Source organism: Aotus nancymaae, unplaced genomic scaffold, assembly GCF_030222135.1.
Source record: "Aotus nancymaae isolate 86718 unplaced genomic scaffold, 86718_ANA_hifiasm-v0.15.2.pri h1tg000036l, whole genome shotgun sequence".
NCBI lineage: Eukaryota > Metazoa > Chordata > Mammalia > Primates > Aotidae > Aotus > Aotus nancymaae.
The window spans coordinates 57,406,667-57,421,484 of NW_026988450.1; the positions used below are offsets into that span (position 1 = coordinate 57,406,667).

General features: G+C 36.4%; 1 protein-coding gene across 1 annotated transcript in view; it reads left to right on the forward strand.

Annotated features, from left to right (window-relative positions):
• The window catches only part of EMC2 (ER membrane protein complex subunit 2), a 60,331-nt gene that overhangs the window by 9,122 nt on the left and 36,391 nt on the right, over positions 1–14,818 (forward strand). The window contains exons 2-4 of the mRNA XM_012443302.3: positions 10,684–10,797; positions 11,274–11,338; positions 13,589–13,674. Of these exons, the coding sequence (XP_012298725.2) occupies positions 10,684–10,797; positions 11,274–11,338; positions 13,589–13,674 (265 nt within the window). The remainder of the gene's footprint in view (positions 1–10,683; positions 10,798–11,273; positions 11,339–13,588; positions 13,675–14,818) is intronic.

The window sequence follows — 14,818 nt, forward strand, 5'->3', positions numbered from 1 at the left end:
TTGGAGCATGGATAATAGTGAAATATTTGGGTGAAAGAGCTCTTGGATTCCTCCATTTGGTCTTTAAAGTGCTTTTCTCTCCTAGTTTTCCCTCATCTGGTGGATAATCCTTCAGGTTTTATTTTGAGGTACTTAGGATTAGTCTTTGATAGAGAAAAGTGTTTTTCACCCCCTTTTTTGGGTAACAATGAATAATTTACCTGCTATCCCTTGCATTTCTTCTCCTTTCACCTGGCAAACTTGGGTGAGTTGGGCAATTTCCCAATCCCTGAAGACCTAAAATACTTTCATATCCCTCTCTCAATGGGAGGCATGCTGTTTTGCCCTATACTTCATCTAAAACATCTTTTGATCCTTAGGGCTTAATTCATATATTAGGGAGGTCCTCTTTAACCTGTTCTTTCTACCAAGTAGAATTAATCTTTCTCTTACTTTTCTTTTCTTTTTTTTTTTTTTTTGAGACGGAGTTTCGCTCTTGTTACCCAGGCTGGAGTGCAATGGCGCGATCTCGGCTCACCACAACCTCCGCCTTCTGGGTTCAGGCAATTCTCCTGCCTCAGTCTCCTGAGTAGCTGGGATTACAGCACGTGCCACCATGCCCAGCTAACTTTTTGTACTTTTAGTAGAGTCGGGGTTTCACTATATTGACCAGGATGGTCTCGATCTCTTGACCTTGTGATCCACTCGCCTCGGCCTCCCAAAGTGCTGGGATTACAGGCGTGAGCCACCGCGCCTGGCCCTTACTTTGCTTTTCTAATGCTTTGAACATAACAGTAGCATACCTTTTATCACACAATTTTGCAGTTGTTTACAGTTTTTCTGTTAGTTTGTGAGCTTTTCAGCTACATGGGATGATGCTCTTTTCATTTTTTAATTTCTGTCATGTTATAGAAATAGTATATTGATATATGTTAGAATGAGTGGAAGTCATAGGGATGTATCAGTAGATGAAAGGGGAATGTCTTAAAAGTCAGATTTTAAAAATAATATACCTTGATTGAATCAGAGGAGACTGATAGAAAACCGAAGACTGTTGATAAATTAGATATTTGATAAAAATGGAGATGGGGACTAGTTTTTCTCTTAGTTTCTCTCTTTAGTCTATGAGTAAGATTCTACTGATTTTTTTTTTTTTTTTTTTTTTTGGAGACAGAGTCTCGCTGTAACACCCTGGCAGGAGAGTGCAGTGGTGTGATCTCAGCTCACTGCAACCTCCACATCCCAGGTTCAAGCGATTCTCCCACCTCAGGCTCCCAAGTAGCTGGGATTACAGGTGCCTGCCACCACGCCTGGCTAATTTTTGTGTTTTTAGTAGAGACCAGGTTTTGCCAAATTGGCCAGGCTGGTCTCAAACTCCTGACCTCAGGTGATCTGCCTGCCTCAGCCTCCCAAAATGCTAGGATTACAGGCATGAGTCACCGCACCTGACCGGATTCTACTACTTTTTAAAGGGCATTGCTGAAAATTCCCATTCTAAAACAAGTTCAAGAATTTAACAGATTAAATGGTAATTCTTGATCATTCAAACAGCAATCATTCGTCTGGGCCCATACTTCTTGTTTTGGGTGTCAGGATATAGGCAAGGGGTGTGTAATATTGTGGAATGGAATTTAACAATTCATATTCCCAAGGCCTATCGTCCTCTTTTAAAATAATCTGTCAGATTGAAAGAAAAATGTGGACTTCAATAGCATAAGTGAACCTGGTTACAAGGATGTGATTTGAATGAGTCTGAGACCCAAAGTTGTCTAAAGATATCGTGCATTCTTTGTAAAAATGTATTTGCTGAACTATGGATAAAAATCTGGATTACATAAAACCAGCTAGGGTTTACACAGTAAACCCTACAGCTTTATAATGCTACATTTTCTTAATCCTATTTAGCTAACCTCAGTTTAAGAATATTTTAGTCACGTATTTATCATTGGATTTGAATAAAATAGCACCTTTTTTTTCTGATTTGTTTCCCAAGTGAATAAAATTTTTTTTCAACATTTGTCTTATATTTGTGATTGAGTGGTAGCCTTGTTATGTTCTTTTACCATTATTTAGTGTTTAAAACTTTATGCAAGCTATGAAATATGAGTTAATTAATGGGGTAAAGCTTAGAATTATTTAAGGCTTTTTGTGTGTTTTTAAGCTGCCATTGTCTGAAATGTAACTTTATTTCTTGGGATCTTCATGTCAAGAAATACGTTCAAGAACCATGTGTTATATCCCCATGGTGTTTTGGTTGACCTTCATAATTCAAAATATTACACAGTAACAATTTTTGATAGATTTGAGATCATTTCTGGTAAATATAAGCTTTGTATTTTGAAACTGTTTATTAATGTTTTGTACCAGAATTTAAAGGAAAATGTATTGATATTCAACCTAAATAATTTTTGTAATCTTTCAGTGTTTTATTTGGTAAAAGATGAAGATTTTCTGTCTATATTTTAAAAGAATTTTTCTCCCTTCTTTCTCTTTTTTAGAGTATCTTTTTATTGTAAAATAAAATGAAAAGAGAAAATTACACAAAACAAATTTAAATATTAATTATTTATTACAAGGTGAACATGTATCTGAAACCACCACCCAGGTCAAGAAATAGAGTTTTGCCATCCCCTTCATTCTTCCAGGTGTCCCACTCCAAGCATAACTCCTTCTCTTTTCACATCAGTAGCCATTATCCTGACTTTCCTAGTAATGACCTCCTTGTATAGTAAAATAGTTATATTATCCAAGTGTGTATTTCTAAACACAATACTTTAGTTTTGCCAATTTTTAAAATGTTTGAGACATCTCTTAACTGTTTTTTTTTTTTTTTGAGACGGAGTTTCGCTCTTGTTACCCAGGCTGGAGTGCAATGGCGCGATCTCAGCTCACCGCAACCTTTGCCTCCTGGGTTCAGGCAATTCTCCTGCCTCAGCCTCCTGAGTAGCTGGGATTACAGGCACGCGCCACCATGCCCAGCTAATTTTTTTTTTTTGTATTAGTAGAGACGGGGTTTCACCATGTTGACCAGGATGGTCTCGATCTCTTGACCTCGTGATCCACCCACTTTGGCCTCCCAAAGTTCCTGTTTTTCGATTTACGGATTCTCATTCTAGCTGTCTCTTTAAAAAAAAACATATCTGTTAAGGGAAATTGGGCTGTTTCAACTGTAGAATTTGCCACTCTCTGGATTGTCCTGATTGCATATTCATATGTTCCTCTGTCTTATGTATTTCTTGCATATTGGCAGCTGGATTCAGAGACTGGATCAGTCTTAGATTTTATTAGTATCTTTTTATCAAGACTGCAGTATTTTTTTGTCAAGTACATAATATCTTGGTGTCTTTCTTTTATAGCAGTAATATTAGCAGCTATTGATGCTTACTGCCTATTGTAATCCATTGAGTTTGCAAAATGGTAAAATTCTAACTATATGTATTCTTTTTCATTTGCCAGTTGGACTACTAATATAAAAAGAGTTGTACTCCCACTTGTTATTGGGTTACATAGTGGTACATGTGGGAAAGGCAGTATAAATGCTTTTTGTCCATTTTCAAAATAGTGAATTGGTTTTCTAGTGTCCTCTAATGGTAAACAATTTTACTTTTCATTGTGAACTCATGGATTTAACTTTATTTGATGAGTTTGCAGGCATTGTATTACTGCTACTATCATTACTTTAAAATTGTTCCTTCTTGATCAGTAGGAGCTCTTCAGGTGGGCTCCTGAGTGTTTTTGACCTGAGACAACTTTTGACCAGTTGTCTCTGCCATCTGGTATAACCAGATGTTTCAAGATCATCATATATTTTTTGCCCCGTGCTTGACATCAGTGATTTCTCTAAGAAGTCCAGTTTTCTTTTAGTGAGAAATTGTATTTCAGTACCACAGTCTGGGTGCTGTGTATACTCGTTACTACTAGACTGGTCATAGCTAGGAAATGTGTGTGTATGATGTATGTGTGTATAGTATATGTGTGTATTTAAAAGCAAAATACTTGAGTTCATATTGATACTTCAAATTCAAGATTACAGAATATTTCCTTGAGTTATTTTTCTTTTACATTTGTTTCTCTTTTCTTCCATATGAGACCTTGTTCTCCAGGACACAGAGGATGACAGAACTAGAATATTCTGTAATTTACTTGTTTGTTTTATTACTATTACAGTGGTCTTAGAGAAAAGTACTCATATTATCACTAATATTATTACTGAAAACATTAAAAAAATTTTTTTGCATTTTTTTAAAATTTTGTTTGTGCTGCTATAACAAAATACCTGAGTCTGGGGGATGTATAAAGAACAGAAATTAATTCCTGCTGGTATTAAGACACTGGCAGGTTTGATGTCTGGCGAGGACCCTGTGTCTGCTTTCAAGATGGTACCTTAAATGTTGTGTCCTCACATGGCAGGAGGGACAAAAGCACAAAAGTAAGGGGGGAGACCTCATGCCTTCAATCCTTTTTTAAGAGCACTACTCTTATTGATAAGTGTGGAATCTTCATGACCTAATCACTTCCTAAATGCTCTACCTTATTAATACTGTCACACTGGGGATTAAGTTTCAACGTAAATTTTGGAGGGGATGAAAACATTCAAACCTTAGCATTTGGTCCCCTGGCCACCCCGAAATTTATATCTTTATCACAGAATATATTTATTTCATCCCAATAGCCTCAAAAATGTTAACTCATGACAGCATTATCCTTAGTGTCTGAGTTCAGAGTTTCAACTAAAAATTGTCTAAGTCAGAAATGGATAAGACTCAAGGTCTGATTTATTCTGAGACAAATTCCTTTGCAGCTGTGAGCCTGTGTGGACTTAAAAAAAGTTATGTGCTTCAAATAAAGTGCTGGAACAAGCAAAGCATAGACATTTCCTTTCCAAAAGGGAGAAGAAAGGAAAAAGGGAGTAACAGGTCCTGAGAACAAAAGCCAACAAAGCAAACAATTACATTTTAAGGCTTGAGAATAATCTTCTTTGATTCTGTGCCCAACCTCTGGACACACTGGGGTGGCTGTTGGATCCCCAAGCTCCAAGGGACCCCACTTTCCCCAGCTTTGCCCAGCACAACCTATGCTGCAGCTTTCAGGGATTGGAATCCAGTGCCAGTGGTTCTCCCAGGCTGGAATTCCACATAGATTGTGCTCTATAGTTCTGGAGTCTCAGTGGTGGTCCTGCCCTCATGGCTGTACTAGGCATTATCTTACTGAGGGCTCTCTACAGTGGCCATAACCCCCCAACTCCAGCCACTGGGTATTGCCCTAGTGGGGGCTTTCTGAGGCAGCCTTTCCCCTGTGACAGTTTCTCTGCCTGGGCCCTGAGGCTCTCTTAGGTATCCCTTGAAATATAGATAGAGGTGGCAATGTCTGTTTGCACGCTGCTGATAAGAAGATATACCTGAGACTGGGCAATTTACAAAAGAAAGAGGTTTAATGGACTTATAATTCCACATGGCTGGTGAGGCCTCACAATCATGGCAGAAGGCAAGGAGGAGCAAGTCACGTCTTTCATGGATGGCAACAGTCAAAGAGAGTACTTGTGTAGGGAAATTCCCATTTGTAAAACCATCAGATCTTGTGAGACTCATACACTATCATGAGAACAGTGCCTCCATAATTCAGTCACCTCCCACTGGGTTCCTCCCATGACACATGAGAACTGTGGGGGTTAACAAGATGAGATTTGGGTGGGGACACAGCCAAACCATATCACGTTTATTTCTCTTGCATTGAGCGGGCAGCACCAAGGTTTCCCACCTGTGAGTTCTGGAGCAGCGGCCCAGACTGCAACCTGGGCCAGCATGAACCACAGCTGTGGCAGCTGAGGAACAGTGTGCCAGAATGTGAGGAGAAAAACTTTGAGGTGGCCCTGCAGTGAGTCCTGAGGTCCCATGAAGGCTCTGGGCCCCTCCTTCGAAACCTCTCAAGGTCTTGGCACTTTAAGCTTATGATGGAAGTGCTAGCCTCACAGATCTCTAAATTATCTTCAGAATCATTCTTTTATTACTGTCTAGATAAATAACACCTGGCTTCCATCAGTCCCTATTAATCTTATCAAACATTTGCTTGACCAAATTCTTGGTGTTTTCTCCCAAACATGCCTTTTAACTCTTTACATTTTGGCCAGGTTGAGAATTTTACAAATCTTTAAGTTCTGCTTCATTTTTTTTTTTATTTAATTCTTTGTTTTTTTGCTTTGCCTGTTATAAGCAGTCAAGAGAAACCCTTAACACTTTGCTTAGAGGTTTCTTCCACCAAATATCCTAGTTCAGGGGTCCCTAACCCCCAGACAAGGGACTGATAACAGTCTCAATTGCGGGTCTCTATTGCTCGAGTTACTGCTTGAGCTCCACCTCCTGTCACAGTAGCCGTGGCATTAGATTCTCATAGGAACGCTGATCCTACTATGAACTGTGCATGTGAGAGATATAGGTTGCACTCTCCTTATGAGAATCTAATGCCTGATTATCTGTTGCTGTCTCCTGTCGCCCCCAGATGGGACTGTCTAGTTGCAGGAAAACAAACTCAGGGCTTCCACTGATTCTATAATATGGTGAGTTGTATGATTATTTCATTATATATAATAATGTAGTAATCAAAATAAAGTACACAATAAATGTAATGCCATTGAATCATCCTGAAACACCCCTCCCCCCACCCTTAGTCTGTGGAAAAACTGTTTTCCACAAAACTGGTCCCTGGTGCCGAAAAGGTTGGGGACCCCCATCCTAGTTCATTGCTCTTAATTCTGCCATCTGCAGGGTACTAGGACATGGACACAATTCATTGAAGTTCTTTGCCAATTGTTAACAAGAATGGCCTTTCTTCCCAGTTTCCAATAAGATACTCCTCATTTCTGTCCGAAACCTCTTCACAATGAACTTTACTGTCCATATTCTACCAGCATTCCGGCCACTTCAGTAATCTCTAAGATTTAGGCTCTCTCTACAGCTCTCTTCTTTTTTGCCCTCATCAGAATAGCCCTTTATGATCTAGCCTCTAGGTCTTATCTAGTTCTATTAATAAAACTGTTTCCACAATTTTAGATACTTGTATAGCAGAATTTTACTTCTTGGTTCCAATTTCAGTTTTAGTTTGTGCTACTATTAACAAAATATCTGGGACTGGGTAATGTATAGAGAACAGACATTTTATTTCTCAACAGTCTGGAGGCTGGAAGTCGAAGATCAAGGTGCTGGCAGGTTCCATGACTGTTAAGGATTCAGTCTCTGCTTCCAAGATGGCACCGTGAATACTGTGTCATCATCACGTGGTGGAAAGGAAGGAAGAGTAAAAATTGGAGCCAAACTCACTCCTTTAATCTGTTTTATAAGAGTGCTAATCCCATTCATGAGGGTGTAGCCCTCGTGGCCTAATCACCTCCTAAAGGCTTCACTTATTAATACTGTTGCACTGGGGGTTAAGTTTCAATGTGAATTTTGGAGAGGACATAAACATTCAAACCATACCAGCTCTGATTCTATCACCTAGTTCTTCATATAGTTGTATTGCATCTGCATTGTCAGAGCATAAACCATAAGCTCTCTCCTGCTTAACCATTATCTATTGTTAGTTTTACAAATAACTGTGTGACTAATGATCACTGTAAGTCCTTATGTTGATGTCTTTCTAGTTATCTGATTATTTGAAACCTATTCTATGGTAGATTCCTCAGGAAGAGTATATGGCACAATATTCTCTAACATTCTTGCATGTTCAAAATTTGTGTACTTTATACTTGGAACTAAATTTTGCTGGGTAGGAAATCTTTGCTGATACTTTCTTTTGTTAAATATCTTAACTATGTGAATCCATTTTCTTTTGGCATAAAACATTGCTGTGGAAAATTTTAATGCTCATTTATATTTCTTTCTCTTGTAAATCAAGTCCTCCTTTTGCTTAAGGGATTGTTTTCCCTCTTTAAAATTTAAAGGAACATTTCGCTAGCATGTTCCTTGGTTTTGGTCTTTCAGTGTTAATATTCTAAGGTACATGGGATGTTCTTTCAATATATACATTCAAATACTTTTCTATATCAAAATTTTCTTGAATTATGGTTTTTAGTATTCTGTGTATTTGCTGGATTTTCTTCAGGGACTCCTTTTATGTGTATTTTGGATATTCTTTGCCTATCTTCATATTTGTCATATTTGATATCCTTATTCATCTTTTTATTTCTTCTACATTTAACTTTTTCCTTTTTTATTCTCCATTTATTTGCACTTCTGTTCCTTCTAATTTAGTTTTAATTTTTGAAATTACTTTATTTCTGATACTGAGTTCTTTTGCCTCATTTCTGAGATCTTCTAATTCAGATTTATGTTTATGTCTTGTATCCTTTTCTAATGTCTTTTAGCTCATATTGAAATAAATATACAGCTTTGACCAGTCAATTTTGAGAATTCACAGAAAGAAGCTCAACTGCTCCAGTCCATTTAGTCTTTCTTACTACTGGCTGCTTGCACTCACCTGGGATTGGAGAGAGCAGAACCCTTCCTTGTTTTAGATGCTCTTCATATCTTGGCTTATGGTGCTTTCTAGTGAATACTTATTGGCACTTTGGGGTTCTCCTATTGCTGAATCCATCAGATATTACTTAATTGCTTTGTTTAGTTTTTTTTCCCACATAGGTGATGCTACTGTGCAGGACTTGTAGCTGCTGACTGTGCTGTTATTTATAGCTCCTTCCAGCGTCTCTCCCAACTCTTTTTTAAAAAAGAAATAAAATAGTTCATACTTATTTTTTGTACCTAATTTCCTGTCATTCTCTATTACAAATTGCTTGATTGGTGTGTTTCACTTAGACCATTTAATTGACATAGGGTGAGCTATTGGTTACTGAGTCCTCACTATGTACCAGACATGCTGAGAACTTTACATATATTTTATGTAATCCTAACTGCTCATCCCTTAGCTAAAGGTAGTAGTATGTCTATTCATAGGTATTGGAAACTAAGTACAGATTCAGTAAGCTATGTAAGGTCGTGTAAAAAATGGAGGTTAGATTTAAACCGAGTGTATCAACTCCATGTTTTTTCCAGTAGACTGTGCATCCTCCATGACCAGTAATATTGTTTGGCTCTGTGTCCCCACCCAAATCTCATCTTGTAGCACCCATAATTCCCATGTGTTGTCTGGGAGGCCCACTGAGAGATGATTGAATCATGGGGCCAGGTCTTTCCTATGCTCTTTTCATGATAGTGAATGGGTCTCACAAGATCTACTGGTTTTACAAATAGGAGTTTCTCAGCACAACTCTTTCTTTGCCTGCTGCCATCCACGTTAGAGGCGACTTGCTCCTTCTTGCCTTCCACCATCGTTGTGAGGCCTCCCCAGCCACATGGAACTGCGAGTCCAGTTAAATCTCTTTCTTTTGTTAATTGCCCAGTCTCCAGTATGTCTTTATCAGCAGCACGAATATGGACTGATATAATCAATTTATTTACTTTGAACTGTTTACTTCTTTCCAGTTTATCTTCTGGGGAGTTTTGTTTTTATTTTTGTTTGTTTCAAATTTATTTATGTTAAAAATTGACATATAAACATCATGCTAGTGTGTTTTTCTTTTACATGAGAATGGTTTTCCTATCAGACAGCTCTGATCGTGTTGCTTTTCTTTTGCTTAGCAATTTTTAGTTGTTCTCCTGTACCGTCAAAAAAAACTTACAAGTTTTTAAATATGAAATAAAAGTCTTCTAAGGAACTCACTCTTCTTACTTCCTGTACACTCATTTCTTGATCCTAATGTGTTTATTTCATTCTGAATTACTAGTTGTTCTTTCTGTATAGGATAAATTACTTTCTTATTTGCCTGCTGAACTTCTTTTCAACCTTTAAGAGATAGGGGTCTTGCTGTGTTGCTCAGACGGAAGTGCAGTGGCACAATTATAGCTCACTGCAGCCTCAGCTTCCCAGGTTCAAGTGATCCTCTCACATCAGCCTCCTGAGTAGCTGGGACCACAGGCAGGTGCCACCATGCCTCTTTTTGTTGTTGTTGTTGTTGTTGTTGTTGAGACGGAGTCTTGCTTTGTCGCTGAGGCTGGAATGCAGTGGCATGATCTTGGCTCACTGCAACCTCCGCCTCCCAGTTTCTTTTTTTTTTCTTCTTTTTTTATTATTTTTTTTGAAATGGAGTTTCCCGATGTTGGTCAGGCTGGTCTTGAACTCCCGACCTCAGGTGATCCACCCGCCTTGGCATCCAAAGTGCTTGGATTACAGGCGTGAGCCACCACGCCTGGCCTCCTCCCAGTTTCAAGCGATTCTCCTGCCTGGGTCTCCTGAGTAGCTGGGATTACAGGTGTGAGCCACCACAGCCGGCTAATTTTTGTTTATTTAATAGAGACAGGGTTTTGCCATATTGGCTAGGCTGGTCTTGAACTCCTGGATCAAGTGATTCTTCTGCCTTGGGCTCCGAAAGTCCTGGGATTACAGACACAAGCCACCATGCCTGGCCCATTCATCACTTCGAAAGATAGTCGTAATACCAGTCATAATGGTATTTTGGTTTTCTAAAAGATCCGTTGCTCTTGTTCAATTAATTTTTTACTTTAACAACTTTGAGATACCATAGACATCTACATGATTGTGAGTTTATTTTCCTTACCTAAAAAGTTGATTTTGTCTTGTCAATTTTTTGACATCTATTGTATATGTATGTTTGTATGTGTATACATATACACTTAAATGTCATATAATTTTTTTCAGAAATGCGAGATAAAATGAGAAAATGGAGAGAAGAAAATTCACGAAATAGTGAGCAAATTGTGGAAGTAGGAGAAGAATTAATTAATGAATATGCTTCTAAGCTTGGAGATGATAGTAAGTTCTTTTATTCAGGTTCAGTACATGTCTCATTTATGAGCCTTTTTAACTTCTTTCATTTATGATTTTTATAGTTGTTGTATTAATCTTCTCTGTGACTTCTTATCCCAAGAATTTTAATGATAGTTTATTTTGAGAAGGATTTATAATTGTCTGGTAGTAATAAAGCTATGGCATTTTGTTTTAAAGTTCACAGGGCTGCCAGATGTCTAGCTAAAATGTATTGTGTAAGGACTCTTTTAAAACAGTAAATGTATTAAATAGTTGGAGATTTTAACATTATATTAACATATTTTGCACTGTTGAAACATATAAGAATGTGTTCTTAGTTTCAGAGATAATACAATAAATCAATTTTCAGTTCTAAGTAATATTCTCTAGAAATATCAGAAACTAGAATTCATTAATTTCAATTTGGGTTTTTTTTTTAATATTAAATTCAGATTTTTTTTCCCCACTCTATGTATATCTAGTTTGGATCATATATGAACAGGTGATGATTGCTGCACTAGACTATGGTCGGGATGACTTGGCATTGGTAGGTATTTAAAGGAAATATATATTTAATTTGCTTCATGAATTGTATACTGTAGTTAAGACTTAATGTATGGCTTATACTGAATGCTTTCTGTAGCTGATTTTGAGTGCTGCTCTGAACAGCAAATGGAACTAACTAAATATTTTAGGACAAAGTATCTTAAATCTTTTTAATAGTCCTGAGAAGTAGGTATTTACTATCCCAGTTTTACTGGAAAGATTTAGTTGCTGAAATTTATGTCCTTAGTAGGTGACTTATTCTATTTTATAGAGTTTAAAATAAAAAGCAAAGTTTGAAACAATTTTCTCTTTTGGCTTACTGAATGACTTTCATAGAATATAATATTCAATATTGTTACACAGTATTATAAACATATCTTACATAAGAAAATTCTGGCATATAGAATATAACTTAAAATACTAATAATGTTTGGCCAGACACAGTAGCTCACATCTATCTGTAATGCCAGCACTTTGGAAGGCTGAGGGAGGTGGACCACCTGAGGTCAGGAGTTTGAGACCAGCCTGGCCAACATGGTGAAACCTCATCTCTACTAAAAATAAAAATTAGCCAGCTATGGTGTAGCGTGTCTGTAGACCCAGCTACTCAGGGGGCTGAGGCAGGAGAATCGCTTGAACCTGGGAGGCAGAGGTTGCAGTGAGCCGAGATTGTGCCATTGCACACCAGCCTGGGCAGCAGAGCGAAACTCCATCTCCAAAAAAAAAAAACCAAATACTAATACTGCTTTTAAAATAACACTATAATGATAGCTATATTTTTGGACTCGTGTGAGGCAGGAAGCTAAATGCTTTACATCATACTTTTATTGAGCCCTCATAATTATTTCCTAATTCGTATTTGATGTTATTACTCATTTTATAAATCAGGAAGCAGAGGCATCTATTCTGTTGTTCCTATCATCTTGAATTCTTAAGTACCACTTCATGCTGCCTCCGTATTTAAACTGAAAGGAAATATACAAAACAAAACATAAGGAAATATACAAAACAAAAAATAGAAATACCTGAAAAAATTCACATCTGAATTAGTATTGTCCTTTTCAAGGTTGGGTTGGCTATACATGTAATTCTAGAGGAGCTATTAGTGGTGAAAACATTCCACAAAACCTTTGTTGGATTACCTTCAGAACCTATGAGAGATAGTCTTTTGAATATCCATAGAGGTGACAGTTTTACATCTTGAGAGAAGTTTTTATTTATTTATTTTTTAAAATAGCCAAATACCACTTGATAAAGTAGGAGGTCAGATTAGATAGTACTATTGATTAATAAAGCAAGATATCCAATTAAGCAGTAACTTTTTAATGGTTAAGATTATTTATACAGTTAGCTTACTTTACTGACCTAGTAATATGATTTTGCTTGATGTCAAATAAATGAACATATCTTCACTTTTGACTAACTTGAATATTTTTCTTAGTGTGGCAAATTTCAGCCACAAACTTTGAAGTTATATTTCAAAATATTAAAACTTATTTTATTACCAATTAATAGTTTCATCAGTAGTTAATTGCATTGTTTTGGTCACTCATGCATTAGGATGCTTCAATGGACCATTTATTTAATCTTTAACATTTCTAGGACTTCCAGAACTTAGAATCCTTCATATGTTGCTGAGAACATAGATACTCAATAAATATTTGATTATTTAGTTAGTCAAGTTGATGAGTCAATTATAGATACTTGTTCAAAGAAACTGGTATTCCATCAATTTAATGTCTGTATTTTCTGATCCCAAATCAGGATATGTTGATTGAAAAGATGATTGATTAATATAAAATTTCAATGGCAAAGTTAAACAGTGTTAATATTATTTGCTAGGAACTTGAGATGACTACTAAAAAACTTAGTTTTTACCAGAAGAATGCTTCTGCTGTAATTACAAAGAAAACGCCAAGTGCTATTGTCATTTAAGTAGGGGCCCAACACATCATAGAAGTTTTTAAGGAGGAATAATATGATAGTAGTACATGAAGAATTATTAGTGGATATCATAATCTGCTCATTTTCCTGGTTAAGAGCATGATTGGTGTCTGAGAACTGATTGTTGCCTTCACTGTAATGTCATAGTTCTTTCAATCCATTATTTGTTACTGATTAATTTCAATTCATGTTATTAGAGGAGACTGAGGAAATTGTTCAGGAAAATACATTGAAGACTACATATGCCATTCTTTATTGCCTTTTTAATATATATAATGTAATTATTACTCAACTCTTATTTTTTCAGTTTTGTCTTCAAGAGCTAAGAAGACAGTTCCCTGGCAGTCACCGAGTCAAGCGATTAACAGGCATGAGATTTGAAGCCATGGAAAGGTAACCAAATCTTGTTAACAGTGTGATCCTATTAAAACTGGCAGGCATAGAGCCTGTTAATCATGGTGGTGTTAATTTTTTTTTTATTTCAGACATACTAGAGTGTGTGAAGTACTGTCTCATTATGGCTTTAATTTACATTTTTTGAAGATTAATGAGGTTAAAAACCTTGTCATGTCTGCTTAGATATTCAAATAACTTCTTTCTGAAATATCTTCTTTGGTCTTTACCCATTTACAAAATTGGGTTGTTTCATCTTTCTTACTGCTGATTTGTAGGAGTTCTTTATATATTCTGGATAAAAACTTTGTCAGATATATGTGCTGTGAATATTTCTCCCTATTTTCTTGCTTGAATATTTTATTTTCTAAATGATGCCTTGTGAAGTAGAGAGTTTTTAATTCTGATGAAATTCAGTTATCATTTTTTTAATGGTTAGTGATTTTTGTGTCCTATTCAGTAATTCTTTTCCTACTCCAATGTCTCAACAATATTCGGTATATCTTCTAGACAGTAGGAACATTTTAAATTTATGATTATTTTTAATTCATAAGAGTGCTTTCAGAGTATTTTTCTTTTTGCCGTCTACTTTTTAAAATTTTATTTTCAGTACTTCTCGATAATTGATTGTGCTGTACAGTTCAACTGTGTCCTTATATTCTGCCGATTATGTCTATTAATTACTAATAAAGGAATATGGAAGTCTCCAACTTTAGTAGTGGATTCATCTATTTCTCCTTGCAGTTCTGTTAGTTTTTGCCTCACGTATTTTGATGTTCTGTTGTTAAGGATTTTTGTGTTTTTCATGAGTATGAGCCCTTTATATTATGTAATGCCCTTCTATATCCCTACTAATTTTTCTTGCTCTGAGGTCAGCTTAAATGTAGCTCCTGAGCTTTCTTTTGATTAGTGTTAGAGCATATCTTTCTCCTTCCCTTTACTTTTATTCTGTTGTATCTTTGTATTTAGAGGGTTTTGTGTAGACAGCATTTAGTTGGGTCAAGTTTGTAAATCCACTTTGATAGTCTCTGTCTTTTTATTGGTATACTTACACTATTTACATTTAAAGTTATTAATATAGTTTTAATATCTGCCTTATTCATAACTATTTTCTGTTGATTGCTCTTATTTTTTTCTTTTGTCA